General features: G+C 39.9%; 1 protein-coding gene across 1 annotated transcript in view; it reads right to left on the bottom strand.

Moving 5' to 3' along the window:
- LOC114659338 (glutathione hydrolase 7) overlaps positions 1-19,977 on the bottom strand; it is a 74,749-nt gene that overhangs the window by 26,743 nt on the left and 28,029 nt on the right. The window contains exons 6-8 of the mRNA XM_051932827.1: positions 16,689-16,756; positions 7,620-7,693; positions 5,566-5,759 (exon numbers count right to left, since the gene is read on the bottom strand). Of these exons, the coding sequence (XP_051788787.1) occupies positions 5,566-5,759; positions 7,620-7,693; positions 16,689-16,756 (336 nt within the window). The remainder of the gene's footprint in view (positions 1-5,565; positions 5,760-7,619; positions 7,694-16,688; positions 16,757-19,977) is intronic.

Raw genomic sequence — 19,977 nt, 5'->3', positions numbered from 1 at the left:
GGGTATACCTGAGAAACGAGAAAGCTCAAGCCCAGTGAAATTTGCAGTAGAATTACTGTCTAAAATAATTGGAGATGACTTTAAACTCGACAATGAGATAGCCACGGCTTATCGCACAAAGATACCAAGCGCCTTTAAATCTAGGTCTTTTATTGTCCGCTTCGAACGACTAAGATGTAAGCTTGATGTGATGGCACTTCTCAGACACAAGCAAGAGATTATATTCGAAAATAATCTTATTCGTATTTTTCCCGACTTCTCACCATCAACAGCTGCAAAACGCAGATCCTACAACGACATTAAAAGGATGCTACGGGAAGCCGATATCAAATACAGCCTCTTGTATCCTGCCAAACTGAAAGTGGAAGTTCAAGACGGACATTATATTTTCTTCAGCAAAGAAGAAGCTGAAAAAGAATTAAAGAAGCTGTTTCCGACACTTTTTTTGAAAGTTAATTAAAATTAAAGAGCCGTATTCTATCAAGGCACGGGAAAGACCCATGATCTGATCGCTGGATCCATGTTTAAAGAGACTGGTATTATAATTATACATCTCTTATTCTCTTTTTTTTAATTTTTTTTTTTATCTGGACTTTATATGTTATATGTTTATGTTTTAATCAGAGTTATAGAGTTATAGACGTGAGTGTGAAAATGTGGAAGTGATTAAAGTAGGATTCGTTTTATTTATTTATTTTTTTATTTCTTTTCTTTTTTTTTTTTTTTTTTTTTTTTTTTTTTTAATTTATTTATTTATTTTTTTTATTTTACTATACCTTAAAGTAGACTGTTTAACTTCATACCCTTGGTTTAATGCTTGTTCTACTATTTATACAATTACCATTATACTATTACAGTATGAATTACCAGGTTTATCCTGGACTAGTTTTTAAAATCACTCCCAGGGTTGTTTTTTTTTTTTTTTTTAACCTTAATATCTTAACTTAAAAGCGCTGAAGATTATTTCAAGATTAAATATTGTTAATGAGAACATTTTCGGCAGATAGTATTAAGGATTTAACTGTAAAAGATATCTCTGTTTTAATTCTGTAACGCCGCTGCAGGGTGGGGTTTGTTTTGTTTTGGACGTGCTCTGTCTCTTCGTATGTCAGAGGACTGGAACAAGTGGGGTCTAGCCTCATGTGGGGAGGCAAAATGGGGGGGTGGGGGGATAAAGGGGGGAGAGAAGGAGAGCAGGTTATATCTAATCTATTCTTATAATCCTTATAATTATAAATATCAATGCAGCAACAGGCTAACATGCAACAACTCCTGGGGAATCTTGAAACTAAGATTAAAACTGCCATATTACCAATTAAAACTATAAAATGACATTAAAAACTCAGAATCAATGTCTCCATGATGGGACAGTTAACTTTGTGAGCTGGAATGTTAAAGGCCTGAATCACGAATTAAAGAGAAAGAAAGTATGCTCTCACCTAACAGGCTTAAACGCTAAAATAGTATTTTTACAGGAGACCCACTTACTAACCAAGGATCAGTTCAGATTACAAAAAGACTGGACTGGCCAAATGTTCCATTCTAGCTTTATAAAGAAAACTAGAGGGGTGGGAATTCTCATACATAGAACAGTTCCATTTGTAGCATCAGAGGTAGTGTCGGACCCTGAAGGGAGATATGTGATGGTCATGGGCAACTTATATAACAGTAAAATGATTTTGATAAATGTTTATGCACCCAATGTTGATGATAAGGAATTCATGCAAAATCTATTTGCATCCATTCCCAGTGTGAACACTCATAAAATTATAATGGCTGGGGACTTTAATTGTGTTTTAAATCCACTCTTAGATAGGACTCCTGTGACAGGGGGGACGACATCTAATACTGCAAAGATAATTACACAGTTTTTAAATGATCACAACTTATCAGACCCCTGGAGGTTTCTTAACCCAAACTCAAGAACATACTCGTTCTACTCACCAGTGCATTATAGCTACTCAAGAATTGATTATTTTTTTATAGATAATAATTTCCTGCCTACAATTAAATCATGCAAATATGACACAATTGTTATCTCTGACCATGCCCCTCTAGTCTTGGAGCTAAAATCAATAAGCCCCTCGTACTCACCTCGCAGATGGCGTCTTAACCCTCTTTTATTGGCAGACGAGAACTGCACAGAATTTATATCCAAACAAATCAGCTTCTTCCTAGAGACAAACACGTCTACAGAGGTTTCTGCAGGAACACTCTGGGAAACTCTAAAGGCCTTCCTAAGAGGCCAGATTATTTCATATCTTTCCCATAGAAATAAATTAGAAACCAAGAAAGTGTCAGAGCTAAGAAATGAAATTACTAGAATAGATGAAGAACAAGCCAGGCGTCCAAGTGAAGCTCTTCACAGGAAAAGGCAGGCCTTGCATACAGAACTTAACATCTTAACAACTAAAGAAACTGAACAACTTATTTATAAGTCTAGACAGCATTACTATGAACACGGAGAAAAAGCTAATAAGCTTTTAGCTCAACAAATTCATAAACAAGAAGTTCACAATGCAATACCAGTAATCACCAACAAGAATGGAGAAGAAATCATCGACCATAATAAAATAATGCACACATTTAGAGATTACTATAAGTCTTTATATTCCACTGAGCCCAAAGAAGACAACACGCAATCTAATGCATTTCTGGATAATTCACAAATACCACAAATAGATGCTTTAAGTGCTGAGGAACTAGATAAACCTCTAACGCTAACAGAATTACTAGACGCTATAAAGTCACTACAAAGCGGGAAATCATCAGGCCCTGATGGTTACCCCGTAGAGTTTTATAAGAAATTCTCCACTCAGCTAGCTCCACTCTTATTGGTAACATTTACAGAAGCTAAAGACCACCAAATACTACCTCAAACATTTCGACAAGCATTAATCACCGTCTTTCCTAAACAAAATAAGGACTTGTTACAATGTGCATCATATAGACCAATTTCACTCCTGAATAATGATGTTAAGATACTCTCAAAAATCCTAGCTAGAAGGATGGAGAAAGTGCTGCCCTCGGTAATATCACAAGATCAAACTGGATTTATTAAAGGCCGACATCTATCTTCAAATCTCCGACGCTTGTTTAATGTTATATATTCACCAGCAAAATCAAACACCCCAGAGATATTACTATCATTAGACGCAGAAAAGGCATTTGACATGATCGAATGGAATTACCTTTTCACTGCATTGGAGAAATTTGGGTTTGGCCCGAATATTTGTGCTTGGATTAAACTACTGTATACCAGTCCAGAAGCTTCAGTTTGTATTAATAAAATTTGCTCAGACTACTTTAAACTAGAACGTGGTACCAGACAAGGATGTCCCTTGTCGCCACTGTTGTTTGCAATCGCTATTGAACCACTGGCGGTTCACTGCCGAAATTCTCATCAGATAAAGGGGATTGTCAGAGAAGGACTGGAACAGAAAATTTCTCTATATGCAGATGATATGGTCTTATATATATCGGACCCAGAAAACACTGTCCCTGCTGTTTTAACAGCACTAACAGAATTTCAAAAGATATCTGGTCTTAGAATTAATCTGAATAAAAGTATACTCTTTCCAGTGAACTCACAAGCATATAATATTAAATTAGACACCCTACCTTTTACCATAGCAGATCAGTTTAAATACCTAGGGGTAAATATCACAAGTAAACATAAAGCTCTTTATCAACAAAATTTTGGCGTCTGTATGGAAAAAATTAAGCAAGACTTGCATAGATGGTCAACCCTTCATCTCACTCTAGCCGGAAGAATTAACATTGTTAAGATGAATATCCTTCCTAAACTTCTCTTTTTATTTCAAAACATTTCAATATATATCAATAAATCGTTTTTTTAAACAGTTAGATTCAATAATAACCTCATTCATTTGGAACTCAAAACACCCACGTATCCGAAGAGCGACCCTACAAAGACCTCAGGCAGAAGGTGGCATGGCTTTACCTAATTTTCAGTTTTATTACTGGGCAGCAAACATACAAGCCATAAAAACCTGGACACAAATAAATGCACATACACAGGCTTGGTCTGCAATAGAAGTAAAATCCTGTAGTACTTCTTTATATTCCCTGCTTTGCTCTCCAATAAATGAAAGTTATCGCAAATATACTAATAACCCAATTGTGCTTTACTCACTCAGAATATGGAACCAAATTAGGAAGCATTTTAAGATGGAAAATCTTTTATCAGTGGCACCTTTGCAAGGGAACCACCTCTTTCAACCTTCGCAAGTATATCCAGTTTTTAATACCTGGAAAAGTTTTGGGATTAAAATGCTCAGAGATCTTTATATAGACAACATATTTACATCTTTTGAACAATTACGTTCAAAATTTAACCTCCCAGCTACACATTTCTTTTACTATCTTCAAATTAGAAATTTTGTTAAACAGAAATTGCCCGATTTCCCCCACCTTGCACCCTCCACAATGCTGGAAAAAAAACTGCTCAATTCCGAGGAAACAAACACTATTTCCGCAATATATAAAATCTTATTAGAGTCCCTACCTTTCAAAGACCCAAGAGGACATTGGGAAGAAGATCTCTTAATCAATATATCAGAAAAGGAGTGGAAGGTAGCAAAGCAGAGAATTCACTCGAGTTCTATATGCGCAAAGCATAGAATTATTCAACTAAAAATTATATATCGAGCTCATCTGTCTCGCTTAAAACTGTCCAAAATGTTTCCAGGCCAGGATCCAACCTGCGAGCGCTGCAACCAAGCTCCTGCCTCACTGGGTCACATGTTCTGGGCCTGCACCAAACTAACATCATTTTGGACAAAAATTTTTAAGTGCCTCTCAGACAGCCTTAGTATCACAATCCCTCCTAACCCACTAACAGCTGTGTTTGGTGTCCTTCCAGATGGACTTGAATTGGAGAAGGACAAACAAACGGTGATTGCATTCACTACACTCTTGGCACGCAGACTTATTTTGTTAAATTGGAAGAATCCTAATTCTCCTCTTATAAGTCAGTGGGAAACTGATGTTTTATATTATTTGAAATTGGAAAAAATCAAATTTTCAGTTAGAGGATCTGTACAAATTTTTTTCAAAACTTGGCAGGATTTAATCAATATTATTTTAGAATAAGAGAATTAACTATTATTGTATTTAACTCCCTTCTCCATCTCTTATTTATATAGATATTTACTTCTCCCCTTCTTTTGTCTAATGTTGCCTTATTAAAAAGCTTAAAGAAATTTTCCTTTAGCTAAGCTCTCCTTCTCAGGGATGGGGTTTGATTTGTTTTCAAATTTGTTGGGTTATAAATGGATCTGTTTGTATGGAATGATTACAATGAAAATTAATAAAATAAAAATATATAGAAGAATATGCACATTTGCTTTGGATCTCTAACAGGTATTTTCTTTGCTTATAGACAATCACAGCTATCTGAACATTTAATATCTTGCTACTTGAAATCACTAACAGCTCAGCTCATTCAAAATGAATTTCATAAACAAGTAATTTCTTTTTATATCTTCACTTCTCTTGCATATTAAGCTGCAAGTGTATTCAAATTTCAAATGTAAAACTTGCCTCTGACACAATTTCTTGTGTTAAATTGCTGTTATAAAATGCAGATACTCCTTGCCTCCCAACTACATCAAAAATGGCCGCCAAATCCAACCGTTGCATAAACATGTCTGCCAGCAATGGCTGTCCATTTTGGAAAAAGAGGTCCTGGAAATTTTCCGAAACATTCTGGTCTTTCATTTTATAGATGGCTTCGGCTAGAAAAAAGAAAAATTAAGCTAATGAATAAAAAAAAAAAACAAAAAAAAAACACAACTCTGAAATGTTTGACCTTATAGGGCACATCCTGAAGAATCAATGTAATGGAAAAGTTCAAGCAAAACCAAGACAAAGATCACCCGTTAGCAATGGACTGTCTCCACTGTGGCCGAGGACATTTTTTATAGTGGTAAATTTCATGCTTAACGGACTCAGAGAAGGGTGAATTTAGTACTCTTTGGATGAAACTATTTTCAATTGCCAAACTAGCTATTGTTAAATAAGAAACAATCTGTGGTATTAAACAAAAAGATAAATGACTTGTTACGTTCCCTAATGTGGGTAAAGACAAATTCTCAGCAAATACAGAGATGTTCACTACAAATGTTAAAATCTTGCGATATTTACTAGCATTTAAACAGCTCATTCAATATGTATTCCAATAATTTCATAACTTTAAATCTTCAAATGTGTTCAAATAATAATGTATACAGTGGAACCTCGGTTCACGAACGTCTCTGAACACGTACAAATCGGTTTACGACCAAAAAGTTCGGCAAACTTTTGCATCTGTTCACAACCACACACTCAGTATACGAACAAGCCAGTTTCCCTTTCGGTTTGTGCATGCCGATGATTTCCACACGTGTTCAGTCTCTCCCTGTGCATTCCCTGTGCAGCGAGAGAGAGCACAATACAGAGACAGAGACAGACACACACACACACACACACATACACACAGGCGCGTGAGAGAGACACACACACAGGCAAGCAAGAGACACACACACACACACACAGGCGCGTGAGAGAGACACACACACAGGCGTGCGAGAGAGACACACACACAGGCAGGCAAGAGACACACACACACACACACACACACACACACACGCACGCACGAGAGGGAGACACACACACAGGCGCGCGAGAGAGAGAGAGAGCCAGCGATAGACAGGGAGCTGGACGTAGAAGGCAGAGAAGGCAGTTAAAGAATGCACTGGGCTTGTTTTTGTTTTCACTTCTGTTTACAGCGATCGGTTCTTAGCGTGCATTGTTGCAATGTTACTTTTCTTGGTGGTTTATTAAATTACGAATTTTTCAAACGTTAATTTTTTTTCCCTGTGCTTAAAACTCACTAAAAAAGTGTTTTTAGCGAGCGGTTCATAGCACTATAGCACGAACTCTTGCAGTGTTAGTTTTCTCTGTTGTTCAAGGTTTTCTCAGTGTTATTCAATGTTTTTACATTTAGTTTACTATTACACTGTGCATTCTATGGTATAATTAACTTTATTTGTGCTTAAAAACTAAAAAAATATATATATTTACATACAGTTCGTACGGTCTGGAACGGATCAATTGTATTTACATACACTCCTATGAGGGAAATTGCTTCAGTTCACGACCAAATCGGGTTATGACCAGAGTTTTGGAACGAATTATGGTCGTGAACCGAGGTTCCACTGTATTTAAAAGACATGACAACTCACATATCCAGAAAATGGCAAGAATCGGTGGTTTTGGTTTTGTGTTCTTTAAAAAAAAAAAAAAAAAAAACAGTTTTCAAAGGTAGCTTTTCCAAGTGTGAAACACTACATAATCGCATTATTATTTGGCTTCTTTTAGATTACTCAAAACATTGATATCTTAATTTATTAGAAATGTTTGTTAGTAGGAATCAATCAAAGTAATTAAAAAACTTCATAATCTCACCAAAAAAAACACTAAAAATCCATCATGGACATTCTTAAAAAAAAAATTAAAAACTAGAAAAATGTTTTAGTACCTGTAAAAAGATCAATCCTCAGCCCACTGCCCAGAGGGAGTTTGTTTTACAAAATAACAAAAGTAAGTCTCCCCACCTAAATCGTGAGTAATATTAAATCCCTCTCTGGCGATGTCTGCTGTCATGGTCATTATCTCTGCCCAAGAAAGTCTGCATAGAAAAAGAAATTAATTACAAAAATACTCTACTATCTTCTGCAGGAACAGATAAGTAAAGGCAAGGCTCTCTGAAGACATTTCTAAATGTACAGTATATGCTACATCCTCTTGCAATATGTTAACTGATTCTGCATTTTGAAAACTGCAACAACTTCAAGGGTTATTTTTTAAAAGTATTTTAGTTGGTGGAGATATCCTATAAAATATATATATTTTTTTGCAAGTCCTCTGACACCATCTCTTACATGCATGTAAACCGGAATACAGTCTGTAAGTTAAAAGACCATCTGATTACATCACAGAAAAACACACACTCACACACATACACAATAAGAAAATGACAAAATTTAGAAGACACTGTCATGCTGATGAGAATATTTTCCCAGTAATCAATATGGACAAGAAGCCAGTAAGAAAGAGTCAGTAATAGACAGATACATCACAGAAATTCAGCTGGAGATTCATACTGGACATACAATATGCCTTACAAAAGTCCCATGAAGAGTTTTTAAATGTTGCTGGATTTCAAGTGATCCTTATACATCTTATTCCATGTTTTTATACTGTAATCTTGCATGTTCAAGATGATAGATTTTAAATTCAGGATTAGCTGTTTGTTGGTAGATATCTTAAAGTTAAAAATAATGCTGCTTTCATATGCAATAAAATTACACATACTAATACAGTATTTGGTTTAACCATATTTTTGTGCACAGAACAAATCTGTCTTCTGAGGTTGGTGTCTACCAAGATACTTGTTATAACAGTTATTATTTTGCTAATTTTTCTTTGCAGACTTGCTGCTACTCACTCAAATGCCTAGGACTTAACTTGTAGGCCTCCATAGTAAGTGTATCCGTGAATGGACTGAGATAAGGAATTTGGCTGATCTACTCAAACATATTCACTTTTCACTCCTGTGTTACTCCATTGCTAAAAAGACATTTTGCTTGGGATTGTTGACCAGCCAGAACATTTGCCAAACTTTACAGTTACATTTTTAACACTGCGCTACATCCATTGTTTTTCTACAGCTCAAGTGACCTAGTCTCTCCTGATGAAATGTATCCCACAGAATGACCCCTCTGGTCACTGTGCTTTTAAACCTCACTGTTGGGATAACATTTATTGAAGTATGGGCCATATTAGGTGTGCAAAACATTTAGTGCTTTGAATGTTGGCTAAAAATGTTTTATTCTTACTACAAAATGTTCTGACTTAATAGGAATTGCAGGCAAGCCTTTCAGAATTTTTTTTGAACAGAGTTGTACAAAGTACTCAGAAATTATACTTTAGCAAAAGTACTTTGTCATTTTTTTACTTTCACTAAAGTAAAAAGTATTTCAGTTAAAAAGTACTTGAGTAAAAGCAAAAAAGTACCTACTTTCAAAAGTACCCAAGGTCAAAAAGTAAATGTACTTTTAAATAGTGATAAGAAATAATAATAAAAATCATTCCTTTGACAAGTCCATAACTACAGTGACAGGAGCTTCTATTTTTCCTCCAAATCATATTATGCTCTTCATTATCTATAAAAGCTTTCTGTTTCACTTAAGTAGTGGCCGATTTTCAAAATAACTGTTGACCAGCCATGCTCATTTATAGTTAACTGGCACTGCTACTGTGCAGAAACTTTCAAACAACAGTTTCCAGTGGATGAATTCTATTAGTAATTTAAAATAAACATTAAAGAGTCAGCACAAATTTCTTCCTTTCTGGATGTGAAAATGCTGAAACATGCACCTTTGGCAGCAATTACAGCCTCAAGTCTTTTTGAATATGATGCCACAAGCTTGGCACACCTATCCTTGGCCAGTTTTGCCCATTCCTCTTTGCAGCACCTCTCAAGCTCCATCAGGTTGGATGGGAAGTGTCGGTGCACAACCATTTTAAGATCTCTCCAGAGATGTTCAATCGGATTCAAGTCTTAGCTCTGCCTAGGCCACTCAAGGACATTCACAGAGTTGTCCTGAAGCCACTCCTTTGATATCTTGGCTGTGTGCTTAGGGTCGTTGTCCTGCTGAAAGATGAACCGTCTTCCCAGTCTGAGGTCAAGAGTGCTCTGGAGCAGGTTTTCATCCAGGATGTCTCTGTACATTGCTGCACTCATCTTTCCCTTTATCCTGACTAGTGTCCCAGTCCCTGCCACTGAAAAACATCCCCACAGCATGACGCTGCCACCACCATGCTTCACTGTAAGGATGGTATTGGCCTGGTGATGAGCAGTGCCTGGTTTCCTTCAAATGTGTTGCCTGGCATTCACACCAAAGAATTCAATCTTTGTCTCATCAGACCAGAGAATTTTCTTTCTCATGGTCTAAGAGTCCTTCAGGTGCCTTTTGGCAAACTGCAGGCGGGTTGCCATGTGCCATTTACTAAGGAGTGGCTTCCGTCTGGCCACTCTACCATACAGGCCTGATTGGTAGATTGCTGCAGAGATGGTTGTCCTTCTGGAAGGTTCTCCTCTCTCCACAGAGGACCTCTGGAGCTCTGACAGAGTGACCATCGGGTTCTTGGTCACCTCCCTGACTAAGGCCCTTCTCCTCCGATCACTCAGTTTAGATGGCCGGCCAGCTCCAGGAAGAGTCCTGGTGGTTTTGAACTTCTTCCACTTACGGATGATGGAGGCCACTGTGCTCATTGGGACCTTCAAAACAGCAGAAATTTTTCTGTAACCTTCCCCAGATATGTGCCTCGAGACAATCCTGTCTCGGGGGGTCTACAGACAATTCCTTTCACTTCATGCTTAGTTTCTGCTCTGACATGAACTGTCAACCATGGGACCTTATATAGACAGGTGTGTGCCTTTCCAAATCATGTCCAATCATCTGAATTTACCACAGGTGGACTCCAATTAAGCTGCAGAAACATCTCAAGGATGATCAGGGGAAACAGGATGCACCTGAGCTCACCTGAGCTCAATTCACCTGAGCTTAATTTTGAGCTTCATGGAAAAGGCTGTGAATACTTATGTACATGTGCTTTCTCAATTTTTTTATTTTTAATAAATTTGCAAAAATCTCAAGTAAACTTTTTTCACGTTGTTATTATGGGGTGTTGTATGTAGAATTCTGAGGAAAAAAATGAATTTAATCCATTTTGGAATAAGGCTGTTACATAACAAAATGTGGAAAAAGTGATGTGTTGTGAATACTTTCCGGATGCAGTGTATTTCTTTCAATTACCCTCTTGAGCACTCTTGTAATCTATGGAATTAACCATAATTAAACTCGAGGCATATTATTAACTCTCCACCCTAACCAGAGGTTTACCAGTTGTGTCATGATACATATTCATATTTTTAATGCACTCTAATAGACAATTTAAAATCTATAGATTAACCTTTTCCCATTCATTTAGCCATCTTACATTATTATTACATTACAATAATTCAACTTCAATACAACATAATAAAACAGCAAATAAACATATGAGAGTTAGTCTTCTACTGGAGAATGTTCTGAACAGAAGTTGATTCTATTACTTTATATGATCTCTTCTGAATTGTGTAAAGAAATAATAAGGACATCTCAGAGATACCCCTCCTTTAACCGTCACCTTATCGTGGTGGAGGGGTTTGCGTGTCCCAATGATCCTAGGAGCTCTGTTGTCCAGGGCTTTATGCCCCTGGTAGGGCCACCCAAGGCAAACTGGTCCTAGGTGAGGGATGAGACAAAGAGCGGTTAAACAAACCTCCTATGATGAAAAACAATTTTGGACGGCGTTTTCCCTTGCCCGGACACGGGTCACCGGGGCCCCACTCTGGAGCCAGGCCTGGAGGTGGGGCTCGATGGCGAGCGCCTGGTGGCCGGGCCTGCACCCATGGGGCTCGGCCGGGCACAGCCCGAAGAGGCAACGTGGGTCCCCCTTCCCATGGGCTCACCACCTATGGGAGGGGCCAAGGAGGTCGGGTGCAGTGTGAGTTGGGTGGTGGCCGAAGGCGGGGACCTTGGCGGTCCGATCCTCGGCTACAGAAACTGGCTCTTGGGACGTAGAATGTCACCTCTCTGAAGGGGAAGGAGCCTGAGCTAGTGCGCGAAGTTGAGAGGTTCCGGCTAGATATAGTCGGGCTCACCTCGACGCACAGCTTGGACTCTGGAACCAATCTCCTTGAGAGGGGCTGGACTCTCTACCACTCTGGAGTTGCCCCCGGTGAGAGGCGCCGAGCAGGTGTGGGTATACTTATTGCCCCCCAACTTGGAGCCTGTACATTGGGGTTTACCCCGGTGGACGAGAGGGTAGCCTCCCTTCGCCTTCGGGTGGGGGGACGGGTCCTAACTGTTGTTTGTGCGTATGCACCGAACAGCAGTTCGGAGTACCCACCCTTTTTGGAGTCCCTGGAGGGGGTGCTAGAGGGCATACCTTCTGGGGACTCCCTCGTTCTGCTGGGAGACTTCAATGCTCACGTGGGCAATGACAGTGAGACCTGGAAGGGCGTGATTGGGAGGAATGGCCCCCCCGATCTGAACCCGAGCGGTGTTTTGTTATTGGACTTCTGTGCTCGTCACGGATTGTCCATAACGAACACCATATTCAAGCATAGGGGTGTTCATATGTGCACTTGGCACCAGGACACCCTAGGCCTCAGTTCGATGATCGACTTTGTGGTCGTGTCGTCGGACTTGCGGCCACATGTCTTGGACACTCGGGTGAAGAGAGGGGCGGAGCTGTCAACTGATCACCACCTGGTGGTGAGTTGGCTTCGATGGTGGGGGAGGATGCCGGTCAGGCGTGGTAGGCCCAAACGTGTTGTGAGGGTCTGCTGGGAACGTCTGGCAGAGCCCCCTGTCAGAAGTAGCTTCAACTCCCACCTCCGGCAGAACTTCGACCACATCCCGAGGGAGGTGGGGGACATTGAGTCCGAATGGGCCATGTTCCGTGCCTCTATTGTTGAGGCAGCTGACCGGAGCTGTGGCCGTAAGGTGGTCGGTGCCTGTCGTGGCGGCAATCCCCGAACCCGCTGGTGGACACCGGCGGTGAAGGATGCCGTCAAGCTGAAGAAGGAGTCCTACAGGACCCTTTTGTCCTGTGGGACCCCGGAGGCAGCTGATAGGTACCGGCAGGCCAAGCGGAATGCGGCTTTGGTGGTTGCTGAGGCAAAAACTCGGGCGTGGGAGGAGTTTGGGGAGGCCATGGAGAATGACTTTCGGACGGCTTCGAGGAGATTCTGGTCCACCATCCGGCGTCTCAGGAAGGGGAAGCAGTGCAGTGTCAACACTGTATATGGTGGGGATGGTGCGCTGCTGACCTCGACTCGGGACGTTGTGGGTCGGTGGGGGGAATACTTCGAAGACCTCCTCAATCCCATTAACATGCCTTCCAATGAGGAAGCAGAGCCTGGGGACTCAGAGGTGGGCTCCCCCATCTCTGGGACTGAGGTCACCGAGGTGGTCAAAAAACTCCTTGGTGGCAGGGCCCCAGGGGTGGATGAGATACGCCCGGAGTTCCTCAAGGCTCTGGATGTTGTAGGACTGTCTTGGCTGACACGCCTCTGCAACATCGCATGGACATCAGGGACAGTGCCTCTGGATTGGCAGACCGGGGTGGTGGTCCCCCTCTTTAAGAAGGGGGATCGGAGGGTGTGTTCCAACTACAGAGGGATCACACTCCTCAGCCTCCCTGGAAAAGTCTATTCAGGGGTCCTGGAGAGGAGGGTCCGTCGGATAGTCGAGCCTCGGATTCAGGAGGAACAGTGTGGTTTTCGTCCTGGTCGCGGAACAGTGGACCAGCTCTATACCCTTAGCAGGGTCCTGGAGGGTGCATGGGAGTTTGCCCAACTAGTCTACATGTGTTTTGTGGACTTAGAAAAGGCATTCAACCGTGTCCCTCGGGGAATCCTGTGGGGGGTACTCCGAGAGTATGGGGTACCGGCCCCCCCTGATAAGGGCTGTTCAGTCCCTGTACGATCAGTGCCAGAGCTTGGTCCGCATTGCCGGCAGTAAGTCGAACCCGTTTCCAGTGAGAGTTGGACTCCGCCAGGGCTGCCCTTTGTCACCGATTCTGTTCATAACTTTTATGGACAGAATTTCTAGGCGCAGCCAGGGTGTTGAGGGGGTCCGGTTTGGTGGGCTCAGGATTGGGTCACTGCTTTTTGCAGATGATGTTGTCCTATTTGCTTCATCAGGCCGTGATCTTCAGCTCTCTCTGGATCGGTTCGCAGCCGAGTGTGAAGCGGCTGGGATGAGAATCAGCACCTCCAAATCCGAGACCATGGTCCTCAACCGGAAAAGGGTGGAGTGCCCTCTCAGGGTTGGTAGCAAGATCCTGCCCCAAGTGGAGGAGTTCAAGTATCTCAGGGTCTTGTTCACGAGTGAGGGAAGAATGGAGCGTGAGATCGACAGGCGGATCGGTGCGGCATCCGCAGTAATGCGGGCGTTGCATCGGTCTGTCGTGGTGAAAAAGGAGCTGAGCCGCAAGGCGAAGCTCTCAATTTACCAGTCGATCTATGTTCCTACCCTCACCTATGGTCATGAGCTATGGGTAGTGACCGAAAGAACGAGATCGCGAATACAAGCGGCTGAAATGAGTTTCCTCCGCAGGGTGTCTGGGCTTTCCCTTAAAGATAGGGTGAGAAGCTCAGTCATCCGGGAGGGGCTCAGAGTAGAGCCGCTGCTCCTCCGCATCGAGAGGAGTCAGATGAGGTGGCTCGGGCATCTGATCAGGATGCCTCCTGGACGCCTCCCTGGTGAGGTGTTCCAGGCACGTCCAACCGGGAGGAGGCCCCGGGGAAGACCCAGGACACGCTGGAGGGACTATGTCTCTCGACTGGCCTGGGAACGCCTTGGGATTCTCCCGGAAGAGCTAGAAGAAGTGGCCGGGGAGAGGGAAGTCTGGGCATCTCTGCTCAAGCTGCTGCCCCCGCGACCCGACCTCGGATAAGCGGGAGACAATGGATGGATGGATGGATGGATCTCAGAGATAATACAAGCCACACAGTTCTGTGGAATGTAGAACATCAGATGTAGTTATTTGTCAATAATTTACCAATATAACATATCACTGCTTGTGCACAAAACTACAATATTCACTTAATAAGTCACCTCTACTTTTCTTTGTCATTGCAGCTCTGGACTAGGTTCTGGTCAGCAGGGAAATGTTCGGATAGCAACAAAAATACTTATCTTTGCTTGTAGGAAAGCCGACACCCCTTTTATTAGCACTCACGTGCAAGGTATAGCAAGACCTTAACATCCAGGCACAGGGACATTTCACTGACTTCTCGCGAGCCACAAGATCGCACTTGAAACCCCAGTCTGTCTTGTCCAGGTAATCAGCAACTTTTACAGCCAGGCTCACTCTTTAAGTGTTTCAGTAATTGGGCACGTAAGGATAGCGTCACAATATCGGTTCGAAAATATCTGTATGTTGTATGCACAATATATAATTTGTGATCTCAAAATATTACTTGTGCCCATAAATTTTTGTCTGCACAAGATTAAAAAGACACCAGTTTTTAAGACTTCATGGGCTCCATACAAGACACCTTAGGAAATAGGAAAAAAACTTTTGCATACTTCTTTAAATTAGAAGGCAAATTCTTGAAAGCAGAGATTTCTTTAGGTGCTGGCATTGTATATGAATCACCTTTGCAATTTACAACTTTGAATAAAGTGTTCAAATAACACTGCGGCAAAAATGCACGTTCTTTTATGAGTGCTTTTATTTTTGATTGATACATGAAATTCTATTGGCTGCATTCAAGCAATACTGAACTATAACCTAAGTTAGTCACATACCTGATAGGTCTCATTTATGAATTTATAATAGCTTGGTCTGTGTAACATTAACTTGCTGGAAAATGTAACAAAGTAAATAGTAAGCTATTTGTCCTAAACATGTAGTGGGTTAAAAGTAAAAGCAGCCCTAAATGAAATTTGCTCAAGTTTATTTTTCAGCTATTTTTACTTAAGTAAAGTAATGAAGTAGTTGAAGCAAGCATCATACAGACTTCTTGATATCTACAGATGACCAATACACCTTTACTTTGCTCTCATGAACTTGTTAAGTCTTATATGCCAACTGTTGTGTTACGCTTATGCAGCATTCCCCACAAGTCACCTTCTTGTGGTTATACTGAGTGTTGGCTGATGTGTTTTTCCTAGGTAGTGTGATACATTTTCCATTTCTTGATTAGTAAGTCATCAGCATTCAAAGGCAAATCTTAATATTGTATAATTTTGCATCCTTACCTTAATATATGCTCTAATATCACTCTTACAATTAACTTCTTCTTCAGTTTTCATTTCATACTACCATCTCCTTTAGATTTACAGAATGTGACCAAAAATGCCATAACATATAGAAGCATAGTCAACAAACTTTGACAGTAGCTTCAACTGTTCAAAGTCAGATGCCAAGGTTAACAAAATTGTATATCCATTCCATGTGTGAAAACTCCGAAAATTTTCGCAAACAGTATAATTTCCCATTTATTCTTGAGCATGCAAGTTTGAAATGTTTGCAGTAAAGATACAGATTTGAGCAAGATGGGACAGACAGGTCTGAAATGACATTTATGGTTAAGAGAACAATAACATCTGGTGCTGTGAAAATAAAACCTATCATGGCATATACTGGTTGCTTGGGATTAGAGCCTCAACACTGGATACATGACTCTCTTCCCCAAAAAATGTAATATTTCACCTTTAAATATTAATATTTAGCTGGTCAAGTCCAAAACCATATGTTATAAAAGGCATATGAAGAGTCCGAACAGGACAGCAAAGAGCTTTATTTTGGTATTTGAAAGGGAGTATTCTATGTGCCAACGTGTGTTAAGCATTGGAAAAAAAGTCATTTTAGCACCTGAACTGTCAAATTCAGTAGATAGCACTATCTATTTTGATCCTTTGGCCTACCTCTTACTCCACCAATCACAGTCCCACATACAGTATATGATGAAAGCCACACCTTTAAATATTAATATGTTTTTTTTTTCCCCAACGATTCTGTATTGCCTCGGGAACTTATTTGATTCTAGTAATTACCTTCCATATTCTTGATGTGCTTCATACATTCCTCTGAGTACTCCTGGGACTCCGACCAGCAAACCAGGCTGTCAAAAATGAAAACTATGTTAATTCATAAGATAGGACAGTAAAGGACCTTCTGCTGCAAAAGACTGACCAATAAACAATAAGTAAGAGCAAAATGATGTCTCATGAAAAGACCACAATTTAGCTTAGATGTAGGATTTGGTATGTAAACAATGCTTAATTGAGTATATTGGTTAAAACAACAATCACAATCATATTTTGATAAAAAAAAAAAAAACTAGTACTGTGGAAACTCGGTTCACGAACGTCTCGATACACGTACAACTCGGTTTACGACCAAAATGTTCGCCAAACTTTTGCCTCGGTTCATGACCACACACTCGGTATACGAACAAGCCAGCTTCCCTTTCGGTTTGTGCGTGCCGATGATTTCCACACGTGTTGCATTGTTCTCGGTCAGACGTGTGTGCTTTCGCTGTGAAGTCTTTGTGCTCTATTTCACTTCCCTTCCGGTTCGTACGCACCGATTACTGTATTTAAGCACGTGTTCAGCCTCTCCCTGTTCATTGTTCTCAGTCAGATGTGCGTGCTTTACCTGTTAACTCTTTGTGCTCTACAGTATTTCGTGTGCTTTTGCAGTTAACCATGGCTTCTTAGCAAGTGAAGAGTGGTGAGAAGAAAGTGTTGCAATGTTACTTTTCTCTATTTTCAAATGTTCATTTTTTTCCCTGTGCTTAAAACTCATTTAAAAAGAGTGTTTACAGTGATCGGGTTGTAATGCTATTAGCGTGAACTCCTGTAATGTTACTTTCTTGGTTGGCTTTTAAATAAAGTTTGGATTTGTTCATATGTTCCTTTTTTCCACCCCTGTGTTTAAAACTCATTTTAAATAAAAGTGTATATACAGCAATCGGATTGTAAGGTTATAGCGCGAACTGCTGCAATGTTACAGAGAGAGAGGGGGCTCACGTGCTGCTAAGAGAGAGAGAGCCTGCACGTGCAGCTGAGCAGGGAGCCTGGGTGTTTGTGTCAGTGTTATTCAATGTTTTTACATTAGTTTACTATTACACTGTGCATTCTATGGTGTAATTAACTATATTTGTGCTTAAAAATCTTTAAAAAAATATATTTACATACAGTTCATGCGGTCTGGAATGGATTAATTAATTGTATTTACATACAATCCTATGGGGGAAATTGCTTCAGTTCACGACCAAATCGGTTTACGACCAGAGGTTTGGAACGAATTACGGTCATGAACCGAGGTTCCACTGTATATAATAAAACACTGAAGGTCTGTGTTTGTGTCCTGTCCCTCAGGGCAATCCGATTAGTCGGTTTGGAGTGACTGTTCAGTTTGGCTTTGGTGATGCAATCGAAAGAGGAAGTGGGATACACACGAAGAGAAGAGTCATGGGAGGCATACTGAAAGAGTCAGCAAAAACAGGAAGTATAAAACTGGACAGGATGCAAGAAAAGTGCCTCGAAAACAATGACAGTATGAGAAGCAGAGTTTACGGAAGCACACTCGAGAGTGGAAGTGCTGGTCAAGAGAGTTTCAGACACACATGGATACAGAGGAGAGGCACTGAAGGTACAAGTATGGCAAGAGATAATTTAAAAATATTTACTATTACCAGTCTTCAAAAGGTAGCAAGGCTAGTACATGTATATTTTGTATGAACATAATTCAAATAAATATACACATATACATCTATTAGTATTTTCATAAATTTCCACCAGGAATATATTTTTTCCTTTGGAATTTAAAATAATCATTTGTATACAACAGATTAGCACATAACAAAATCTAGTTTATCACTGTAATCATCAAGATCATTTCTTATTTAAAAAAAAAACAAAAGCAGTTTTTCCACTCTGTTTGCAGTCATAGAGACACATCTGTGCTCTACTTCACAATTTACAATTTGTGTAGTAACAGGAAACTTTGAATATGGTAAAGAATTATTGTAATTTGTAATACTGTGTTTAAATGTATTAATACATATACTCACTTCACATACTGAATTCAACTTATGTATTATCTAAATATCAGAAATGACACACTGATACAGACTGTGTAAGTCCATGGCCTTTTGTTTATTTGACTTATTCAATTATTTAGAGTCCCATAAAACTTAAGGTATCACATTTGCACACTAAAACAAGTGTTTCAAGAATCATATCTATCAATATACCGTATCTTCCATTTTGGATTAACTGTATAATGCAAGGGCTTGGTATTGTAGTGTAAATGTGTAATAGTTAGAAAATGGGGATAAACAATGTGGAGTGCTTCGTTTATTTAGTTTCCTCTTTATGTAAGTGGCTGAAAACAATTTTTTTTATTTTTTTTATTTATTTTTTTTTTTTTAAAGATTATTAGTTTCAGAACTTTTACTTAAACAAGGCAACTGCCTGTTCTTTGTTATTATTATCTACTAATAGTTTATGTGTGAAGCAGGAAAGATACATGGAGCACTGTTGTTGGTAAGAGGCAATGATTAGGTTGAAGTCTACTGTGTAGTATGTTTAAATAAATAAAAAAAACACACACAATACATAGGAAATATGGTATTTCCATTCTGAACTGGTGTGTTTGTGTTACAAGTTTTAGTAGTAGAATTAACATTATTTTTTACTATAAGGTAGTTATGCATAATTTATAAATGGCAGTGAATGTGTGTTAATGACAAAATGTTTTGCATTATACAACAACTAGATATTGCTAAATTACTGTATACTTCTGCTAAAACTTTGGAGTAACCTGTGATAAAGATCAGGATAAACAGTGTGGAGAACTTCATTTAATATTTTCCTCTTCAAGTTGGTTACAAATGCATATATAGCTGTAAATGTACATGTATCTCAATATGATTGAGTTTGGTTAAATATACAAGCTCATTAACATCTACTTCAATGCAAAACAGTGATGCAAATGGTGGCCTATTCTATTCATAGGTTTGATACCGAGGTGTAGTTATAACCCTAGGGTGGCCTGTTCAAGTATTTGAAGTTTTTCTATAGGGTTTCTTTCTAAAATCTAAATATCTATACTAATTAATAAAAGGCAAAGCCCTCACTGACTCACTGACTGACTGACTCACTCATCACTAATTGTCCAACTTCCCGTGTAGGTGGAAGGCTAAAATTTGGCAGGCTGATTCCTTACAGCTTACTTACAAAAGTTAGGCAGGTTTCATTTCGAAATTCAACGCGTAATGGTCATAACTGGAACCTCATTTTTGACAATATACTGTAATGGACGGCAGCTTGATGG

This window comes from Erpetoichthys calabaricus, chromosome 10 (genome assembly GCF_900747795.2).
Source record: "Erpetoichthys calabaricus chromosome 10, fErpCal1.3, whole genome shotgun sequence".
NCBI lineage: Eukaryota > Metazoa > Chordata > Cladistia > Polypteriformes > Polypteridae > Erpetoichthys > Erpetoichthys calabaricus.
Note: the sequence above shows the minus strand (reverse complement) of the source record. Positions and strands in the feature narration are given on the sequence as shown.